A 21,387-nucleotide genomic window follows, 5' to 3' on the forward strand; every position below is an offset into this window, starting at 1 on the left:
AGTAAATCAGAATAAATTAAAATACCCACCCCACGCAGCCCCCCCCCCCCCCCCAGTGCCCCGCCGGGGGGGGGGGGGCCCAGTCCGGGACTGCTGTAAGGGGGGGGCGGGCCCCCCCCGCAGATAAACATGGCTTATTGGCGGGGGTCCGTCCGTCCGTCCGTCCGTCCGTGCTAGAGCGAGGTCTCCAGGCTGTGGAGGCGGGCGGGGGGGGGTCCCGGCCGCGCCCCCCCGCGCCCCCGGGGGGGCCGGTGGTTGTTGTTGCGGTTGGGGGGGGCCTCGCTCTCGGCGTCGGTGTCGTCGATGAGGGGGATGTCCCGCGTGTCCCCGAACAGCAGCTCGGGGGGGGCTCCGAAGGGGGGGCCGGGGCGGGGTTCGGGCCGCGGGGGGGGCCCCCCCAGGGAGCTACGGAAGGCTCGGACCACCCGCATCTGGGGGGGGGGGGGGGAGAAATAAAAGGGGGGGGGAAGAAATAAAGGGGGGGGGGAGAAATAAGGGGGGGGTCAGCAGGGGGGGGTGCCCCTGCTGCCCCCCCCCAAACCCACAGGGGACACAGATCCCCCCCCCAAACAGGAGACCCCCCCCCAAATCACCCTTGGGTGCCCCCCCCCCGGGGATATGGGTGCGCCCACCCCCCCCAAAATGGGGACTTGGGGGGGGGAGGGAAATGGGGGGGGGGGGGAATGGAGGGGAGGGATGAGGGGGTGGGAAAGGGGGGGAGGGAGGGATTGGGGGGGGCTCAGGATCTCTAGGGGGGCTCTAAGTTTTTGGGGGGGTCCCTGGGGTGTCCCCGGGGGACACTCACGGGCGGGGCTGCCGGGGGCGGGGTGGGCGAGGCGGGGGGGGCGGGGCCGGGCGCCCCCCGGGCAGGAGCCGCTTCGCTGGAAGGTGCCGCCTACGGCCATCTGCGGGAGAGAAGAGAGGGGTCAGCGCCCCGGGGGTCGCGGGTCAGGGGTCAACGGGGTCAGGGGTCGGGGGTCAGCGCCCCTGGGGCTCAGAGGTCGGGGGTCAGAGTGCTGCTAGGGGGCTGGGGGGGGGGCGGGGTGCCCCCCTGCACAGAACAGCGTTGGGGGCTGTAGGGGCAGAGGTCGAGGGTCAGGGGCTACAAGGGGTCCTGAGGGGCAGAGGTCAAGGGTCAGGGGCTGTAAGGGGTCCTGAGGGGCAGAGGTCAAGGGTCAGGGGGACCCTTGGGCTCAGAGGTCAGGGTCCGTAAAGGGCAGGCTCTGAGGCTGGGGGGTTCACATAGGGGCAGAGGTCAAGAGGTCAGTGGGGTTAGAGGTGAAGGGTCAGAGGCGAAGGGTCAAGGGACCCCAATAGGGTCAGAGGCGAAGGGTCAAGGGACCCCAATAGGGTCAGAGGCAAAGGGTCAGGGGGTCCATAGGGTCAGAGGTGAAGGGTCAGGGGAGTCCCATAGGGTCAGAGGTGAAGGGTCAGGGGAGTCCCATAGGGTCAGAGGTGAAGGGTCAGGAGGGATGTTGGGTCAGGGGAGTCCCATAGGATCAGAGGTGAAGGGTCAGAGGTGAAGGGTCAGGAGGGATGTTGGGTCAGGGGAATCCCATAGGATCAGAGGTGAAGGGTCAGAGGAGTCCCATAGGGTCAGAGGTGAAGGGTCAAGAGCGATGAAGGGTCAGAGGTGAAGGGTCAAGAGGAATGAAGGGTCAGGGGAGTCCCATAGGGTCAGAGGTGAAGGGCCAGGGGAGTCCCACAGGGTCAGAGGCGAAAGGTCAGAGGCGAAGGGTCAGGGGACCCCAAGAGGGTCAGAGGTAAAGGGTCAGGGGACCCCAATAGGGTCAGAGGCGAAGGGTCAGAGGAGTCCCACAGGGTCAGCCGGGGGTCTCCCCCCTCCCCCGCCGCGCGGGCGGGGGTCAGGGGTCAGAGGTCGTAGGTCGGCGCGGGCGCGCGCCCACCTGGGTCTGGATGCGGTTGAGGCCGCGCACCCAGAGCACCTGCCCCCGCCGCAGCTCCCGCTCCGCCGCGTCCACCTCGTCCTCCTCCTCCTCCTCCTCCGCCGACGCCGCCGACGCCCCACGACGACGCCCCGACGGGCCCGGCCCCGCCCCGGGGCACCGCAGGCGCCCCCCGGGCACCCACGCCATCACCTGGCGGGGAGCGGGGTTAACGAGGGCGCCGCGGTTAACGAGGGCTCCGAACCGCTCGGGGGTTAAGGGGGTGCCCTGGCAGGGGGCTAACGAGCAAAGGGGTCAGCAAGGTTGACGAGGGCATGGGGTTAACGAGGGCACCGGAGTTAAAACGAGAGCACCGGGGTTAATGAGGGCACCGGGGTTAACGAGGGCACCGGGGTTAAGGAAGCCTCCCCAGGCACCTGCCCCCTTGGGGGTTAACGAGGTGCCCTGGTGGGGGCTAACGAGCAAAGGGGTCGGCAAGGTTAATGAGGGCATGGGGTTAATGAGGGCACCGGGGTTAATGAGGGCATGGGGTTAACGAGGGCACCGGGGTTAATGAGGGCATGGGGTTAACGAGGGCACCGGGGTTAATGAGGGCATGGGGTTAACAAGGGCACCGGGGTTAAAACGAGAGCACCGGGGTTAATGAGGGCACCGGGGTTAAGGAAGCCTCCCCAGGCACCTGCCCCCTTGGGGGTTAACGAGGTGCCCTGGCAGGGGGCTAACGAGCAAAGGTGTCGGCAAGGTTAATGAGGGCACTGGGGTTAACGAGGGCACCGGGGTTAATGAGGGCACTGGGGTTAACGAGGGCACTGGGGTTAACGAGGGCACCGGGGTTAATGAGGGCATGGGGTTAACGAGGGCACCAGGGTTAAAACGAGGGCACCGGGGTTAACGAGGGCATGGGGTTAACGAGGGCACCAGGGTTAAGGAAGCCTCCCCAGGTACCTGCCCCTTTGGGGGTTAATGAGGTGCCCTGGCAGGGGGCTAACGAGCAAAGGGGTTGGCAAGGTTAACGAGGGCACCGGGGTTAATGAGGGCACCGGGGTTAATGAGGGCATGGGGTTAACAAGGGCACCGGGGTTAATGAGGGCATGGGGTTAACGAGGGCACCAGGGTTAAAACGAGGGCACCGGGGTTAACAAGGGCATGGGGTTAACGAGGGCACCAGGGTTAAGGAAGCCTCCCCAGGTACCTGCCCCTTTGGGGGTTAACGAGGTGCCCTGGCAGGGGGCTAACGAGCAAAGGGGTTGGCAAGGTTAACGAGGGCACGGGGTTAATGAGGGCACCAAGGTTAACAAGGGCACCAGGGTTAAGGAGGGCTCCCCAGGCACCTGCCCCCTCGGGGCTTAATGAGGTTAACGAGGTGCCCTGGCGGGGGCTAACGAGCAAAGGGGTCGGCAAGGTTAATGAGGGCACCGGGGTTAATGAGGGCATGGGGTTAACGAGGTTAACGAGGTGCCCCGGCGGGGGCTAATGAGCAAAGGTTAACGAGGGCGCGGGGTGGCGGGGGTCAGCCCCTCGGGGTAACGAGGGCGGGAGGTTAACGAGCCCAGGGCAGCCGAGGCCCAAGCGGCTTAAGGAGGGCTCGGGCTTAACGAGGGTCCGGGGCGCAGCCCCTGCGGGGAAGGGGGGCACCCGGGGGACTAGGGGGGGTGTTGTGTCCCCCCCCCCGGGGTCAGGGACCCCCCCCCGGTACGTACCTGCCCCCAGACGAGCTCGCCGACCCCCACGAAGAGGCACCACAGCCACTGCTCGGCGCTCAGCGGGGAGCAGCTGAAGGGCTTCCCCCCAAACTGCACGATGACGATCTGGGGGGGGGGGTACAGAAAAGGGAAGGGGGGGGGGCTCAGCGGGGTCCCCAACCCCCCCCGGTCGGGTCCCCGTAGGGTCCCCACGGGGTGCCCCTGGGGAGCTGGGGGGTGCAGAGAATCTCGTCGAGGTCTGGGGTCCCCGTGGGCTGCGAGGGTCCTCGCGGGGAGAGGAGGGGGTCCGCCCCCCCCAAGTTAGGGGCCCCCATGGGTGCTGGGGGGTCCGCCTGGGGTCTCTGGGGCTGATGGGGGTCCCTACGGGGTCCCCATGGGTGACAGGGGTCTCTCTGGGGTCCCTGGAGCTGCTGGGGGTCTCTATGGGTGACGGGGGTCCCCACAGGCTGCTGAGGGTCCCCATAGGTGACGGGGGTCCCTCGGGGGTCCCCATGGATGACGGGGGTCCCTTGAGGGTCCCTCTGGGGTCCCCATGGGTGACAGGGGTCCCTAGGGGGTCCCCACAGGCTGCTGAGGGTCCCCATAGTTGACGGGGGTCCCTAGGGGGTCCCCATGAGTGACAGGGGTCCCCAGGGGGTCCCCAGAAGCTGCTGAGGGTCCCCATGGGTGACGGGGGTCCCTCGGGGGTCCCCATGGGTGACAGGGGTCCCTAGGGGGTCCCCACAGGCTGCTGAGGGTCCCCATAGGTGACAGGGGTCCCTCGGGGGTCCCCATGGGTGACGGGGGTCCCCACAGGCTGCTGAGGGTCCCCATAGGTGACGGGGGTCCCCATGGGTGACGGGGGTCCCTCTGGGGTCCCCGGAGCTGCTGGGGGTCCCCATGGCCCCCCTGCGCCCACCTGGAGGCGAAGGTGCCCAGGATGACGGAGCAGACGCTGGGGGCTGGCCCCCCCCTCCCTGCCTGGGTGTCCCTGGGGGGGGTCCCTGTGGGCCCCCCCCCCCGTCCCGTGTCCAGTGTCCCCACGGGTCACCTCCGCAGCTTGGGGGTCCCCGGGGCCCACCTGGATGCTGAAGGAGCCTGGGAGGATGGAGCAGAAGACGGGGGTCCCCGGGGGTCCCCTCCGTGCCTGGGTGTCCCCGCAGGGTCACCGGGGGCCCCCCCCTCGCCGCGTCCGGGGGTCCCCACGCGTCCCCGCAGCCCGCCCGGGTGACGAGAGCGCCCCGGACGACGGAGGAGGTAACGAGGTCCCCTGGGGAGCGGGGGGGTCTCCGGGGGTCCCCTCCAACGCCGGGGGTCCCTCTGGGTCCCCAGAGGGTCTCTGTAGGTCACCTCTGCTTTTGGGGGGTCCCCACGGGTTCCCTCCACCGCTGGGGGTCCCCGGGGGTCCCCTCTACGCCTGGACATCGCCATGGGTCCCCCCCCCAGACCTCCCTGCAGCCCGCCTGGACGGCAAAAGCGCCTGGGACAACGGAGAGGACGACGAGGTCCCCGTCGGTCCCCCCCCGCGCCGGGGCGTCCCCCCGTCGTGTGTGTGCGCGTGTCCCCCCCCCCCACCGCGCCGCGTCCCACCTGGATGGCGAAGGTGCCCAGGACGATGGAGCAGAAGATGGGGTTGGCGAAGATGCCGTCGAAGACGTTCCTCTCGCCGTGGATCTTGCGGGCGTTGATCTCGTTGAAGAGCTGCATCATGACGAAGGTGTTGAAGATGATGGTGTAGTGCTCCGAGGGCGGCGAGTGCAGGGGGGCGTTGCGCCCGCTGTCGATGTCGAAGAAGACCTCCCCTGCGGGGTTGGGGGGGGGGGGGGGGGGCGAGGTCACCACCACCTGCGACGGACCCCCGGCTGCTCCCAGCCTGCCTTGGGGGCAAGGCCACGGGTGCGGGACCTCCCACCGCATCTCCCATGGGACGTGGGACGCCCTTGGGAACGCGGCCATGGGCCACAGGACCTCTCCCACCAGCTCGCGTGGGTGGTCAAGGGATGCGGGACCACCCTGGGGACACGGCTGTGGGCGTGGGACCTCTCCCATCATCTCCCGTGGGTGCCCAAGGGATGTGGGACCACCCTGGGGACATGGCCATAAGCCATAGGACCTCTCCCAGCATCTCGCATGGGTGGTCAAGAGATGCAGGACCACCCCGGGACATCTCCCATGGGTGCCCAAGGGATGTGGGGCCACCCCAGGGACACAGCTGTGGGTGTGGGACCTCTCCCACCATCTCCCGTGGGTGCCCAAGGGATGTGGGACCACCCTATGGACATGGCCATGGGCTGTAGAACTTCTCCCAACATCTCCCATAGGTGCCCAAGGGATGCAGGACCACCCCGGGGACATGACCACGGGCCGTAGGACCTCTCACAGCATCTCCCGTGGGTGCCCAAGGGATGTGGGACCACCCTGGGGACACGGCCATGGGCTGTAGGACCTCTCCCACCATCTCCTGTGGGTGCCCAAGGGATGTGGGACCACCCTGGGGACACGGCCACAGGCCATAGGACCTCTCCCACCATCTCCCATGGGTGCCCAAGGGATGCGGGACCACCCTATGGACATGGCCATGGGCTGTAGAACCTCTCCCAACATCTCCCATAGGTGCCCAAGGGATGCAGGACCACCCTGGGGACATCTCCCGTGGGTGCCCAAGGGATGTGGGGCCACCCTGGGGACACGGCTGTAGGTGTGGGACCTCTCCCACCATCTCCCGTGGGTGCCCAAGGGATGTGGGACCACCCTGGGGACACGGCCATGGGCTGTAGGACCTCTCTCAGCATCTCCCGTGGGTGCCCAAGGGATGCAGGACCACACCGGGGACATGACCACGGGCCGTAGGACCTCTCCCAGCATCTCCCGTGGGTGCCCAAGGGATGTGGGACCACCCTGGGGACACGGCCATGGGCTGTAGGACCTCTCTCAGCATCTCCCGTGGGTGCCTAAAGGATGTGGGACCACCCTGGGGACATGGCCATAAGCCATAAGACCTCTCCCAGCATCTCGCATGGGTGGTCAAGAGATGCAGGACCACCCCTGGGACATCTCCCATGGGTGCCCAAGGGATGTGGGGCCACCCCAGGGACACGGCTGTGGGTGTGGGACCTCTCCCACCATCTCCCATGGGTGCCCAAGGGATGTGGGACCACCCTATGGACATGGCCATGGGCTGTAGAACCTCTCCCAGCATCTCCCGTGGGTGCCCAAGGGATGCGGGACCACACCGGGGACATGACCACGGGCCGTAGGACCTCTCCCACCATCTCCTGTGGGTGCCTAAAGGATGTGGGACCACCCTGGGGACATGGCCATAAGCCATAGGACCTCTCCCAGCATCTCGCATGGGTGGTCAAGAGATGCAGGACCACCCCGGGACATCTCCCATGGGTGCCCAAGGGATGTGGGGCCACCCCAGGGACACAGCTGTGGGTGTGGGACCTCTCCCACCATCTCCTGTGGGTGCCCAAGGGATGTGGGATCACCCTATGGACATGGTCATGGGCTGTAGAACCTCTCCCAGCATCTCCCATGGGTGCCCAAGGGATGCAGGACCACCCCGGGGACATGACCACAGGCCGTAGGACCTCTCCTAGCATCTCCCGTGGGTGCCCAAGGGATGTGGGACCACCCTGGGGACACGGCCATGGGCTGTAGGACCTCTCTCAGCATCTCCCGTGGGTGCCCAAGGGATGTGGGACCACCCCATGGATACGGCCATGGGCTGTAGTACCTCTCCCACCATCTCCCGTGGGTGCCTAAAGGATGTGGGACCACCCTGGGGACATGACCATGGGCTGTAGGACCTCTCCCACCATCTCCTGTGGGTGCCCAAGGGATGTGGGACCACCCCAGGGACACGGCCACGGGCCATAGGACCTCTCCCGCCATCTCCCGTGGGTGCCCAAGGGACGTGGGACCTCTCCCGCCATCTCCCATGGGTGCCCAAGGGATGCAGGACCACCCCGGGGATGTGGCCATGGGCTGCAGGACCTCTCCCGCCATCTCCCGTGGGGCGTGGGACCATCTCGGGGCCAAAGCCGTGGGGCACGGACCCTCTGCTAACACCCCCCCAGGGGCGCCGGGGCGCGCCGGGGCCCCCGCGTCCACGCACCGACGAAGAGGAGGGTGAAGATGATGACGAGCTGGTAGGCGGCGTGTCCCAAGATGTTCTTCAGCATGGTGCGGGAGATGAGGGGCTTGTTGCGGCCGTAGGGCTTGCGCAGCAGCAGGGCCTCCGTGGGCGGCTCGGTGGCCAGCGCCAACGAGGCGAAGGTGTCCATGATGAGGTTGACCCACAGCATCTGCACGGCCTTCAGCGGCGAGTCCTGCGGGACGCACGGATAACGTCCGTCTCCCCCTCCGTCCCCACCCCGCCGCGTCCGTCCCCCCCCCAAACCTGGGTGATGCAGGCCCCGGTGAAGGCCACCACCACGGCCACCACGTTGACGGTCAGCTGGAACTGGAGGAACTTGGAGATGCTGTCGTAGACGTTGCGGCCCCACATCACCGCCTTGACGATGCTGGAGAAGTTGTCGTCCGTCAGGATGATGTCGGACGCTTCCTTGGCCACGTCCGTCCCCGCGATGCCCTGGGGAGACCCGAGGGTGGGCGAGGAGAAGGGGAGGGGGGCACAGACCCCGAGACGGGGAGGGGTCCGGGGTTCCAGGGACCCCCCGGGACGGAGATGGGGAAAACCGGGGGACGCCGGTGCGGGAACGAGGAGGCGCCCCGTGATGACGGTCCCCTGAAGGGGCGGGGAGGGTTCGGGGGGTGCCGGGGACCCCCTGAGGGGGGAGAAGGGAGGACGTGGGGGTGCCGGGGGCTGCGTTTTTTTGGGGGGGTGGGTTACCATGGCGAAGCCCACGTCGGCCTTCTTGAGCGCGGGGCCGTCGTTGGTGCCGTCCCCCGTGACGGCCACCACCTGCCGCTGGTCCCCGACGGTGCTGTCGATGATCCCTGGGGACGGGGCGCGGTGGGGAGCCCGACCGGCCGCTGGGCGCCCCCCCGGCACCCCTCCGCACCCCCTCTGCCCCCCCAACAAACACCCCCTTTCACCCCGACCGCCCCAAACGCCCTCCTTGCCCCCCAGGTTCCCCCCCGCGCCCCACCTTTGACCAGGGTGTGCTTGTCGGTGGGCGACGACCGCGCCAGGACCCGCAGCTTGGGCCAGACCTTATCGAGGCGCTCCTGCTCGATCTTGGGGGGGGGGGGGAGGCACCGGGGGGGGGGCGGTGAGCCCCCCGCTGCCCCCCAGGACATCCCCCAGCCCCCGGCCCCCAAACTGCAGGGGGCAGCCCCATGGGACAGCGCCCCAGTGCTCCCTGTTTGTGTCCGTTCCCCCCCAAGGACCCCAACTCTCACCCCATCCCTCCCCTCCCAGTGCTCCCAGTCCATCCCAGTGCTCTCCCTCCTCCAAGGACCCCAACTGTCACCCCATTCCTGTGCTCCCAGTCCATCCCAGTGCCCTCCCCCCCTCCAAGTACCCCAACTCTCACCAAATTTCTCCCCTCCCAGTGCTCCCAGTGCTCCTAGTACCCCCCCCCAGGACCCCAACTCTCACCCCATTCCTCCTCTCCCAGTGCTCCCAGTATATCCCAGTGCCCACCCCCAGCCAGGACCCCAACTCTAACCAAATTTCTCCCCTCCCAGTGCTCCCAGCCCATCCCAGTGCTCTCCCTCCTCCAAGTACCCCAACTCTCACCAAATTTCTCCCTTCCCAGTGCTCCCAGTCCATCTCTCCCCCCCCCAGGACCCCAACTCTCACCCCATTCCTCCCCTCCCAGTGCTCCCAGTCCATCCCAGTGCTCTCCCTCCTCCAAGGACCCCAACTCTCACCCCATTCCTGTGCTCCCAGTCCATCCCAGTGCTCGCCCCCGCCCAGGACCCCAACTCTCACCCAATTCCTCCCCATTCCTGTACTCCCAGCCCATCCCAGTGCCCCCCCCCAAGGACCCCAACTCTCATTCCATTCCTCCCCTCCCAGCGCTCCCAGTCCCTCCCAGCGCTCCCAGTCCACCCCCATACCTCCCCCTTCTCGTTGCGGATGCGGCGGTTGAACTCCTTCCCCTCCAGGCAGAGCCAGTCCTCGCCGGCCGGCAGGATGCCGCACTTGGCCGCGATGGCCCGCGCCGTGTTCAGGTTGTCCCCCGTCACCATCCGCACCGTGATGCCGGCCCGCTGGCACTTACGGATGGCTTCGGGTACCTGCGGGCACCCCGGGGCGGTCAGGGACCCCCGCGAGACCCCACGTCCCCCCGTCCGCGCCTGCCGCCTCCCCCAATCCCCGCGTCCCCCTCACCTCGGGGCGCACGGGGTCCTCGATGCCGACGACGGCGATGCAGGTGAGCTCGCCCACGACGGCGGCCTCGTCGTCCCAGGGGGGTTCGGGGACGGGGGGAAAATCGCGGAAGGCCAGGACCAAAGTGCGCAGCCCGGCCGCCGCCATCGGTTCCACCACCTTCCGCACCACGTCCTCCCGGTCCCGCGGCCCGAAAGCCCGCGCCTCCCCGCCGACCCCCAGGATGGCGCAGCACCTGCGGGCGCCGCGGAGGCGGGGGGTCCGTGGGGGGGAAGATGGACCCGAACCGGCATCCCCCGAGCATCCCCATGAGACGGCGGCCCCGGGGTGGGAGGATCCCGTAGTGGGGGGGTCCCCCGAGCATCCCCATCCCCGCTGTGTCCCCAGGGAGGTTTTTGGGGCGCAGCCCCCCCCCCCTCCACCTCACCTGCGCAGGAGGATCTCGGAAGCGCCCTTGCTGTAGAGGCGGAAGCCGCCGGCGGGCAGGCGGGTGACGGTGCTCATCGACTTGCGGACGGAGTTGAAGGTGTAGACTTTGTAGAGCCGTTCCTCGGGGACCTGCGCCCGCACCGCCTCGTAGTCCCGCCGCAGCGCCAGCACCAGCCCCAGCAGCGCGCACTCCGTCTTGTTCCCCACCTGCCGCGGCAGCCCCCCCGCCGTCTCGGGGGGCTGCGGGGACAGATACGGGGCGGTCGGGGTGGGTAAGGGGTGAGAGGGGCAGGTACGGGGGGGATATGGGGGGGCAGAAAGCGGAGAGTGGGGTCAAATAGGGGTCCCTGGGGGGGGTTGAGTGACCCCCGCGGTGTCTGACACCCCCCAGAGGGGTCCAGAGCCCCCCAGCTTTGGGCTCCAGCTCCCCCCAAGGGTCTCAACTGCCCCCAGGGGGGGGGTCTCAAAGGTGCCCCAGGGAGTAACAGGGTCCCCCCGGGGGGTCTCGAAGGTCCCCCGGGTCCCCTTCCTCCCCAGCCCCCTCACCAGGATCTTGGTGGTGTAGGCGCTGTTGATGGCGATGGCCTGGACGAGGAGGTCGAGGGTGCGGGGGGCGATGCTGGCGGGCTCGGGGGGGCTGCGGAAGTGGGTGTCGCCCAGGAAGGCTTGGACCACCGTCATGCGGTTGGTGGTGAGCGTCCCCGTCTTGTCGGAGCAGATGGCCGTGGCGTTGCCCATCGTCTCGCAGGCGTCCAGGTGACGCACCAGGTTGTTGTCCCGCATCATTTTCTGGGGGAGCAGGGGGAGAGGTGAGATGGGGGGGGCGCTGGGGAGGGGTGGGGGGGGCACGCAGCGGCACCCTGGGGTGGGGGAAGGCGAGGAGGGCACGGCAGTAGCAGGGGTGGAGGGCTGGGACGGGTGTTCGGGGAGGATGGAGGGATGGACAGGCCCAGAGAACGGACGGACGGAGGGCTCGGAGTGGACAAATGGGCTTGGAGGAGAGATGGAGGGGCGGACGGACAGACAGGCGGAAGGGCAGATGGACGGAGAAGAGCTTGGAGGAGAGGCAAGAGGGCCGGGGAAATGGATGGACGGACGTGGAGGACAGACAGACAGAACGGTGGACAGATGGATGATCTTGGTGGACGGACAGGACTGGAGAAGACGGACAGAGACGCTTGGAGAAGGGACAGATGGACGGTCTACAGCGAGACGGACAAGTTTGAGGATGGGCGGATGAAGGGATGCGGGACCAGACGGACAGAAGAGCTTGGAAGACAGACAGACAGACGGAGATGGAGAAGACGGGCAGGAACTCGGAGAACAGAGGACGGATCTGTGGCGGGGTGCAGGAGCTTTGAGGACAGGCAGGACAGACGGACGGAGGGGGGGCACCGGGAGGGCCTGACCTTGACGGAGTAGGCGAGGGAGATGGTGACGGCCAGCGGCAGCCCCTCGGGGACGGCCACCACCAGGACGGTGACGCCGATGATGAAGAACTTGACCCAGTACTGGACGTAGACGGGGGTGCACTCGGCCAACCAGGGCCGACCCTCCACCACGAAGGTCTCGACGACGAAGTAGAGCACCAGGATGATCACCGTCACCGCCGACATCACCAGCCCTGCCGCACAGCGCCTTCAGCCGCCCGCCGGCGGTGGGCGACCGCGTCCCCGCCCCCAGGGGATCCCCGGTTATCCGGGGGATCCCCGGTTATCCGGGCGCCCACCTGCCTTGCCGATCTGCACGGCCAGCTTGGTGAGCTTGCCCTGCAGCACCGACTTCTCCTTCTTGGGGCCGCTGCTCCGCTTCCGCTCCCGCTCCTCCACGTCCCCCCCTTCCGCGCTCTTCAGCGGCTGCATCTCCATCGCCACCGCCCCGTCCTGCTTCTTGGCTGGGGACACCGACACGGCTCCGTCGGCGGCGAGGGGGGGAAAAGACGGAGAACATGCACACACACGGGGGGGGGGGGGTCCGGGCGCGTCCCCCCGCCGCCGCCACCCCCTGCCCCGGCGAGGGACCCCGGCGCACCTTTGCTCTGCAGGTTCTCCACCGCGCCGTCCTGGGGCTTCCCTGCGGCAGAAGGACGGACGGCGCCGGCGTCAGACGCGGGACGAGACACGAGGGGAAGGGACGGGGTTGGGGACCCCCCCGGCACCCCCACATCAACCCAAACCGGGGCGAGCCAAGGCCGGAGGAAGGACTCGGCTCCATCCGGGGACACCGAGAGCCCCTGGAGAGGGTGCGGGTGGGAGGTGATGAACCCCGAGTGCCCGGAGCCCGTCAGGAGTCACTCCAGGCTGAGGGAGACCACGTCCGGAGGACCTCAGCCCACCTGGACTCAACGAGGAGTCGCTCCGGATTGGCACAGCGCCGGGATGGGCGAGCAGAGCCCGTCCGTGGTCAACCCGGAGCCAACGTGGAGTCGCTCCGGATTGGCACAGCACCGGGATGGGTTAGGAGAGCCCGTCCCTGGTCAATTCAGAGCCAATGTGGAGTTGCTCCGGATTGGGACAGCACCGGGATGGGTGAGCAGAGCCCGTCCCTGGCCAATTCAGAGCCAATGTGGAGTCACTCCGGATTGGGACAGCACCAGGACGGGTTAGGAGAGCCCATCCCTGGTCAATTCAGAGCCAATGTGGAGTCACTCCGGATTGGGACAGCACCGGGACGGGTGAGCAGAGCCTGTCCCTGGTCAATCTGGAGCCAATGTGGAGTCGCTCCGGATTGGCACAGTGCCGGGATGGGCGAGCAGAGCCCGTCCGTGGTCAACCCGGAGCCAACGTGGAGTCGCTCCGGATTGGGACAGCACCAGGACGGGTGAGCAGAGCCCATCCTTGGTCAATCCAGAGCCAATGTGGAGTCACTTGGGATTGGGACAGCACCGGGATGGGCGAGCAGAGCCCGTCCCTGGTCAATTCAGAGCCAATGTGGAGTCGCTCCGGATTGGGACAGCACCGGGATGGGTGAGCAGAGCCCGTCCCTGGTCAACCCGGAGCCAACGTGGAGTCGCTCCGGATTGGGACAGCACCAGGACGGGTGAGCAGAGCCCGTCCCTGGTCAATTCAGAGCCAACATGGAGTCGCTCCGGATTGGGACAGCACTGGGATGGGCGAGCAGAGCCCGTCCCTGGTCAACCCAGAGCCAACGTGGAGTCGCTCCGGATTGGCACAGTGCCGGGATGGGCGAGCAGAGCCTGTCCCTGGTCAATTCAGAGCCAATGTGGAGTTGCTCCAGATTGGGACAGCACCAGGACGGGTGAGCAGAGCCCATCCCTGGTCAATCTGGAGCCAACGTGGAGTCGCTCCGGATTGGCACAGCACCGGGACGGGTGAGCAGAGCCCGTCTGTGGTCAACCCGGAGCCAATGTGGAGTCGCTCCGGATTGGCACAGCACCGGGATGGGTGAGCAGAGCCCGTCCCTGGTCAATTCAGAGCCAACGTGGAGTCGCTCCGGATTGGCACAGCACCGGGACGGGTGAGCAGAGCCCGTCCCTGGTCAATCTGGAGCCAATGTGGAGTCGCTCCGGATTGGGACAGCACCGGGACGGGTGAGCAGAGCCTGTCCCTGGTCAATCTGGAGCCAATGTGGAGTCGCTCCGGATTGGCACAGCGCCGGGATGGGCGAGCAGAGCCCGTCCGTGGTCAACCCGGAGCCAACGTGGAGTCGCTCCGGATTGGGACAGCACCAGGACGGGTGAGCAGAGCCCATCCCTGGTCAATTCAGAGCCAATGTGGAGTCACTTGGGATTGGGACAGCACCGGGATGGGCGAGCAGAGCCCGTCCCTGGTCAATTCAGAGCCAATGTGGAGTCGCTCCGGATTGGGACAGCACCAGGACGGGTTAGGAGAGCCCATCCCTGGTCAATTCAGAGCCAATGTGGAGTCACTCCGGATTGGGACAGCACCGGGATGGGTGAGCAGAGCCCGTCCCTGGTCAATTCAGAGCCAACATGGAGTTGCTCCGGATTGGCACAGCACCGGGACGGGTGAGCAGAGCCCGTCTGTGGTCAACCCGGAGCCAATGTGGAGTCGCTCCGGATTGGCACAGCACCGGGATGGGCGAGCAGAGCCCGTCCCTGGTCAATCCAGAGCCAACGTGGAGTCACTCTGGATTGGGACAGCACCGGGATGGGTTAGGAGAGCCCGTCCCTGGTCAATCCAGAGCCAATGTGGAGTCGCTCTGCTCCCAACCCCCAGGGACACAGGCATGAGGGGATGGAGCTCACGGAGAGGACACACACGACAGGGACAGCGGGACGGACGTTGGGACGGAGGGAGGGGGGCCGGGCACCCACCTTTCTTCTCCTTCTTCTCCTCCTCCTCCTCCCCGCCGGCGCCCAGCAAGGTGAAGATGATGCCGCTCTGCGAGTTGACCCCCACTGCCGTCACCACCATCTTCCCCGAGCCCTCCATGACGTGGGTGCCTGTGCGGGGAGGCGAGGGGGGGGGGTGTCACAGCGGGTCTCCCCGGCCCCCCCCGAACGCCGCCGGCCGCCCCCCCCGCCTCACCCGAGAGCAGCATGGGGTCCTTGTCAACCGACTTGCGGACGTGATCGGACTCCCCCGTCAGCGCGCTCTCGTCGATCTTCAGGTCGTTGCCTTGGATCAGGACGCCGTCGGCCGGCAGCAGGTCACCTACGAGGGAGACCGCGTCACCCCGGCGCGCCCGTCCACCCCGGCGTCGGGGCTGCCGGAGCCCCCGGCGCCCCCCTTTCTCCTCCCGTGGCACTCACCGTACTTGACCTGGGCGACGTCGCCCACCACCAGCTCGGCGACGGGGACCTGGGTCTGGCGGCCGTGGCGCACGACGGTGAAGCGCTGCTCCCGCTCGATGCGGCTCTGCAGCCCCCGGAACTGGCGTTCCTTGCTCCAGTCGTTGAAGGCGGTGACGAGGACGACGCAGGCCACCGACAGCAGGATGGCCGCCCCCTCGATCCAGCCCGCCTCCGCCTCCCCCTCGTCCTCCGTGCCCCCCGAGGCACGGCCGCAGACTGCGGGGTGAGGAGGGGGGGGGCGTCAGGACACGGGGGGTGACGTGGGGCAGGACCGAAGGACGGGGACGGAGGGGGGACGTGGGGGGCGAGGTGAGCGGAGGGACGGGGATGGGGGGGGGCCGCGACACAGGGACCAAGGGAGGCGATGGGGAAGCGGGGACGGCGTCCCTCCGCCCCCCGCCGCAGGGGGTCCCCCCCACGCTCCCCACCTTTGGCGTCCCCCGAGGCCCCCCCCCACCTTCGGTGTCCCCGCCGGGGGGGGCGTAGAAGGAGAGCCCCAGGGAGACGACGGCGGCCACCTCGAGGATGATGAGGGTGACGTCCTGCAGGGCTTCCCACACCAGCTCCACGAAGGTCTTGGGGCGCTTCGGGGGGATCCAGTTCTGGCCGAAGACCTGGCGCCGCCGATCCAGCTCCGCCGCCCCCTCCGACAGCCCTGGGGGGGGGGCACACCCGGATACCTGGGTCCCGTCCCTCCTCCCCTCCCGCATCGGGGGTCCCACGCAGCCCCGGTGTCGCTCCCCTCCTCCTGCTGGGGTGCCCTGGGGTCCCGGGGAGGGGGGCAGCGAGGTCTCTGGGGGGGGGTCCCAGGGGATGCAGGGGTCTCTGGGGGATCCCTAGAGAACTCTGGGGGGGGTCTCGGGGGATAGGCAGGTCCCTGGGGGGACAGAGACATCTCCGGGGGGGGGTCCCTAGAGGACAGGGAGGACTCGGGGGGGGTCTCGGGGGATAGGCAGGTCCCTGGGGGGACAGAGACGTCTCCGGGGGGGGGTCCCCAGAGGACAGGGAGGACTCGGGGGGGGGGTCCCGGGGCGGCGTTACCGTCGGTGGGCGAGGTGCGGAGGCGGCGGCAGAGCCCGTGGACGTCCCCGTAGGCCTCCTGCACCTTCAGCAGGGCTTCGGCGCCGCGCAGCTCCATCAGCGCCCGCAGCTCCGCCAGGCTGCAGCCGAAGCCCCCCCCGGGGCCGGCCTCCCCCGCGCTGTTGGCCAGGTCCCCCATGGCGCCGGCGGCCTGCGGGGACGCGGGGACAGGGCAGGCTGGGGGGGGGCGCGAAGGGGACGGGGAGCGGGGGCAGCGCTGGGGATATGGGACGGGGCTTGGGGACATCATTAGGGGCAAGGGACGTTGTTGGGGACGTGGGACACAGCTTGGGGACAGCCCTGATGGCTTGGGGACAGCTGTAGAGGCAAGCGACACAGCATGCGATTTGGGGACATCGTTAAGGACGAGGGACGTCGTGGGGGGCGTTATCAGGGACGAGGGAGGTCGCTAGGAACGCGGGGCGTAACTTGGGGACATCGTTAGGCACAAGGGATATCGTTAGGGACACAGAACGTGACTTGGGGACATCGTTAGGGACAGGGGACATCACTGAGGCTGGGGGACATCGCTAGGGTCACAGGATGTGACTTGGGGACGTCGTTAGGGACGGGGACATCGTTAGGGACATGGGACATTGTTGGGGACAGCATTAGGGACAGGGGACATTGCTGGGGACATCGTTAGGGACAGGGGACATTGCTGGGGACATCGTTAGGGTCACAGGATGTGACTTGGGGACATCGTTAGGGACATGGGACATTGTTGGGGACAGCATTAGGGAGAGGGGACATTGCTGGGGACATCGTTAGGGACACGGGACATTGCTGGGGACATCGTTAGGGTCACAGGATGTGACTTGGGGACATCGTTAGGGACGGGGACATCGTTAGGGACATGGGACATTGTTGGGGACAGGATTAGGGAGAGGGGACATTGATGGGGACATCGTTAGGGACATGGGACATTGTTGGGGACATCGTTAGGGTCACAGGATGTGACTTGGGGACATCGTTAGGGACACGGGACATTGTTGGGGACATCGTTAGGGTCACAGGATGTGACTTGGGGACATCGTTAGGGACACGGGACATTGCTGGGGACATCGTTAGGGTCACAGGATGTGACTTGGGGACATCGTTAGGGACATGGGACATTGTTGGGGACAGCATTAGAGACAGGGGACATTGCTGGGGACATCGTTAGGGTCACAGGATGTGACTTGGGGACATCGTTAGGGACACGTGACATCATTAGGGTCACAGAACGTGACTTTGGGACATCATTTGGGACACGTGACATCACTAGGGTCACGGGACGTGACTTGGGGACATCATTAGGGACACGGGCCATCGCTGGGGACATCGTTAGGGACACGGGCCATCGCTGGGGACATCGTCAGGGACACGGGACGTGGCCTGGGGACATCGTTGGGGAGCAGGGGCGCTGCCGGGGGTCTCTCACCTGCTCAGCGGTGACGGTGACGGTGGCGGGGCCCGGGGGGGGTCATGCCGGGGGGCCCCCCCTGGCTGGTCGCTCGCCCCCACGGGGGGGCCAGGCCATGGACGGCGCCGGGGTCAGGGGCGGCCGCCCCCCCTGCCCGGGCCACACCTGGGGACACGGCCGTCACCCGCGGCCCAGCACGGACCAGTCACTCCCAGTCCGTCACCTCCCTTCCCCAGCAAAGCCCGGACCCCTCCCTACCCACCAGCATCTCCCAGTCCCCCCAGTGACCCCCAGCTGCCTCAGAATAGCCCAGTCCCCCCCAAAACTGCGAGTTCCTCCAGACCTCCCAGTAACTCCCAGTTCCCCCAACAAATCCCTCAGAAACTCCCGGAGCTGCCAATCCCCTCAGCAAATCCCAGTAGCTCCCAGTCCCCCCAGTAACCCCATTCCCCTCAGTTCCCACAATAATTCCCAGGCTCTGCAGAAGCTCCAGGTAACTCCCAATCCCCTCAGCAAATCCCAGTAGCTCCCAGCGATCCCAGTAATTTGCAGTCTCCTCACGTTCTCCTCCCCCAGTTCCCCCAGTAACCCCCAGTACACGATTCTCTCAGTTACTCTCAGGAACAACCAGTTCCCCCAGTAAACCCCAGCAGCTCCCCCTCTTCTTACATTCTCTCTCCCCAGTTCCTCCAGTAAGTCCCGACCCGTAACACCCTCAGTAAATCCCAGTAACTCCCAGCTGCCCCAGTAACCCTTACTGCACAATTCCCTCATCAGTCCCAGTAACTCCCAGTCTGCCCAGTAACAGCGAGTCCCACCAGTTCCCCCAGCAACTCCCAGTTCCCCCAGTAAGCGTGAGCCCCGCCAGTTCTCCCAATAATGGCAAGCCCCACCACTTCCTATAGTAACTCCCAGTCTGCCCGGCAGCTCCCAGTTCCTCCAGTAACAGCGAGTCCCACCAGTTCCCACAGTAACAGCAAGCCCCACCAGTTCCCCCAATAACAGTGAGTCCCACCAGTTCCCCCAGTAACTCCCAGTCTGCCCAGTAGTGCCCAGTTCCCCCAGCAGCCCCCAGTTCCCCCAGTAGCTCCCAGTTCCCCCAGTAACGGCGGGTCCCACCAGTTCCCCCAGTAGCTCCCAGTTCCCCCAGTTCCCCCAGTTCCCCCAGTAGCTCCCAGTTCCCCCAGTTCCCCCAGTTCCCCCAGTAGCTCCCAGTTCCCCCAGTTCCCCCAGTAGCTCCCAGTTCCCCCAGTTCCCCCAGTTCCCCCAGCAGCTCCCAGTTCCCCCAGTTCCCCCAGTAGCTCCCAGTTCCCCCAGTTCCCCCAGCAGCTCCCAGTTCCCCCAGTTCCCCCAGTAGCTCCCAGTTCCCCCAGTATCGGCGGGTCCCACCAGTTCCCCCAGTAGCTCCCAGTTCCCCCAGTAACTCCCAGTCTGCCCAGTAGCGCCCAGTTCCCCCAGTAACGGCAAATCCCACCAGTTCCCCCAGCAGCCCCCAGTTCCCCCCGTTCCCCCAGTTCCCCCCGTTCCCCCAGTTCCCCCAGTTCCCCCCGTTCCCCCAGTTCCCCCAGCAGCTCCCAGTTCCCCCAGTAACGGCGGGTCCCACCAGTTCCCCCAGTAACTCCCAGTTCCCCCCGTTCCCCCCGTTCCCCCAGTAACTCCCAGTTCCCCCCGTTCCCCCCGTTCCCCCAGTAACTCCCAGTTCCCCCAGTAGCTCCCAGTTCCCCCAGTTCCCCCCAGTTCCCCCCGTTCCCCCCGTTCCCCCCGCTCCCCCCGTTCCCCGCAGCCGCCCCCGGTGCCCTCAGTCGGCCCCTCCCTCCGCCCAAGCCCCGCCCCCCCCGCGCCCGTCCATCCCACGGCGGCGGCCAATGAGCGGCGGGCGGGGGCGGGGCCAGCGCGGCTGGGCTCCGCCCCCGGCCCTGCGGCGGGCGCGCGAGGACTGCGCCAAAGGGGGGGGCGGGGCGCCCCCGGCCCGGCTCTGCCCCCGCAAAGGGGGGGGGGGGCACGCGCGTGTGCAAGCCCCGCCCCCCCCGGGCCCGGCACACGCGTGTGCGTGGGACGGGGGACACGGACACGCGCACAGAGACACCCCCCCCCCCCCCCACCGGCCCCCCGCGTGCCAGAGCCCCGGCCCCGGCGCGCTCCCACGCGCGCGCGTGCTCTCGACGCCCTCGCACGCGCGCGTGCCGCCGCTGCCCCGACGCCCTCGCACGCGCGCGTGCCCTTGACGCCCCTGCCCGCACGCGCGCCCACCGGCGCGGCCCGGACACGCGCGTCCCCTTGGCACGCTTGCACGCGCGCGTGCCGCCGGCGCGCCTGTACGGGCGTGCGGCCCGGCCGTCCTCGCACACGCGCGTGCCCTCAGCGCGCTGACAGGCGCGTGTCCCCCCTGTACCCCTGCACCCCGGCCCGCCTGCGCACACGTGTGCCCACCATCACTCCCGCACACGCACGCGTGCGCCTACAGCCCGCCCCCGCACACGGGTGCCCCCCCAGCACACGCGGGTGCCCCCAGACGCCCCAGCACGCACAGGGCCCTCCCCCAGGCCGTTGCACACGCGTGTGATCGCACCAACCGCCCCCCTGCTCCCCCCCCACCTCCCCGCAGGGCTCCCTGGCAAGGCCCCAGCCCCCCCCCCCCCCCCCAATCACCGGGGACCCCCACCGTGCCCCCCCTAAACGCAACACCAGGCCCTGTGTGGTGCCGTGACCCCCCCGAAACGAAGCTGCCCCCCCAAAACGATCCCCCCCCCCCTCGACAATACCCCCACCCCCCCACCGCCGGCACCACCGCAGTGCCATAACGGGCCCACCGGGGCGCAGAGCCCGCTGCCCCCCCACCCCCACCCCGTGCAACGCACACAGACACCCCCTCCCCGTTTACAGCGCCCCCCCCTTTTACAATACACCCCCCCCCCTTTTGCCAACCAGCCCCCCCCTCCCCATTCGCAACGGACCCCCTCCCCCTTTCCAACGCCCCCCCCCCCCGATTTGCACCCCCCTCCATTTACACCACCCCCCTCCCCGTCCCCGGTGCCCCCCCCCAAACCCCGGTTTCCCCCCCCCCCCCCCCCCCCCCATACCGGCCCATGGGTCCCGGCGCTGCGGCGGTGCCCGAGGCGCGGCGCGCTGCGGGCCGGGGGGCGGGGCCGGAGGGGCGGGGCTTGGGCGGTGGGGAGGGCGGGGTCACGAAGACACGCCCCCCCCCAGCCGGCGCGCACACACGAGCGGGCACGCCCCCTCCGCCGCCTGTAGCTGACCCCGCGTGTCCCCCCGTGGGTGACCCTCGCGTGTCCCGGGAGGGGGACACAATCCACACACCCCCCCCCGGCCGCAGCCCCTTGTTCACCAGCACCGGGGGACACGGGGGACCCCGGGGACACGGAGGGAGAGCGGGCAGGGGTGGGATGACCGGGCTCCTTCCTCGGCTGGGGTGGGGGTCCCACCCGTGGGGGGGTCCCACCCGTGCCAGATGTCGGTCGGAGCCCCAGTAAGACCGGTTGGATTGGGGGAGGGAAAACCGGTATCCTCCCACCGCCGCCTCGAACCCGTCTGGGAGTACGAGGATCCCAGTCCCTCGAGGGACACGTCCCCTGCGTGCCCCCCCCCCCCGCTCCGTGCCGGACCCTTCCGTCCCATCCCAGGACGGACCCCCGGCGCCCACTCCTCCGCCCGCGCCCCGCTCCGCCTCCACACCCAGCCCACCGCACGGGCACCGGGGCCGGGCGTCGGTCCCGCCGCGCGCGCGCACCTGGGGGACGGGCGCTTAGCTGCCTCGGCCGCCGTGGCGGGGCTGAGGGAGC

General features: G+C 68.3%; 1 protein-coding gene and 1 long non-coding RNA gene across 6 annotated transcripts; one reads left to right on the forward strand and one right to left on the reverse strand.

Annotated features, from left to right (window-relative positions):
• Position 1: 1 nt before the first annotated feature.
• On the reverse strand, positions 2-20,766 carry ATP2B3 (ATPase plasma membrane Ca2+ transporting 3). 5 transcript variants are annotated; one of them, XM_075018452.1, is made up of 22 exons: positions 20,668-20,766; positions 17,606-17,752; positions 16,144-16,333; positions 15,560-15,757; positions 15,061-15,318; positions 14,837-14,962; positions 14,623-14,751; positions 12,357-12,398; positions 12,055-12,219; positions 11,735-11,949; positions 10,872-11,114; positions 10,324-10,565; positions 9,897-10,131; positions 9,623-9,802; positions 8,707-8,794; positions 8,448-8,554; positions 7,995-8,186; positions 7,710-7,923; positions 5,180-5,391; positions 3,608-3,715; positions 1,908-2,099; positions 2-431 (listed from the first exon to the last, which is right to left on the reverse strand). In XM_075018452.1, exons 3-22 carry the CDS (start codon positions 16,319-16,321, stop codon positions 174-176), a joined length of 3,582 nt encoding a protein of 1,193 aa, XP_074874553.1. In that variant the 5' UTR covers positions 16,322-16,333; positions 17,606-17,752; positions 20,668-20,766; the 3' UTR covers positions 2-173. The 5 variants fall into 5 exon arrangements, 4 of the variants coding, with proteins under 4 accessions (XP_074874553.1, XP_074874555.1, XP_074874552.1 ...); XM_075018454.1 differs by lacking the exon at positions 20,668-20,766 and adding an exon at positions 18,257-18,615; XM_075018455.1 differs by lacking the exon at positions 20,668-20,766 and adding an exon at positions 806-905 and having other exon boundaries at positions 273-431; positions 17,606-18,614.
• LOC142025773 (uncharacterized) lies at positions 914-1,901 on the forward strand. Its single transcript, XR_012648725.1, has 3 exons — positions 914-1,389; positions 1,423-1,519; positions 1,570-1,901. It is a non-coding gene; the product is annotated as an uncharacterized LOC142025773 (long non-coding RNA).
• Positions 20,767-21,387: the final 621 nt, after the last annotated feature.

Source organism: Buteo buteo, chromosome 30, assembly GCF_964188355.1.
Source record: "Buteo buteo chromosome 30, bButBut1.hap1.1, whole genome shotgun sequence".
NCBI lineage: Eukaryota > Metazoa > Chordata > Aves > Accipitriformes > Accipitridae > Buteo > Buteo buteo.

What these genes read in the sequence shown, in the direction of transcription:
- ATP2B3 (XM_075018452.1), bottom strand. Translation starts at nt 16,321, where the DNA reads ATGGGGGACCTGGCCAACAGCGCGGGGGAGGCCGGCCCCGGGGGGGGC. An exon ending in GGAGAACCTGCAGAGCAAAG is followed by an intron (nt 12,220 to 12,356) that starts GTGCGCCGGGGT and finishes CGGTGTCCCCAG; the next exon opens with CCAAGAAGCAGGACGGGGCG. An exon ending in TCAACCGCATCCAGACCCAG is followed by an intron (nt 432 to 1,907) that starts GTGGGCGCGCGC and finishes CCCCCCCCCCAG; the next exon opens with ATGCGGGTGGTCCGAGCCTT.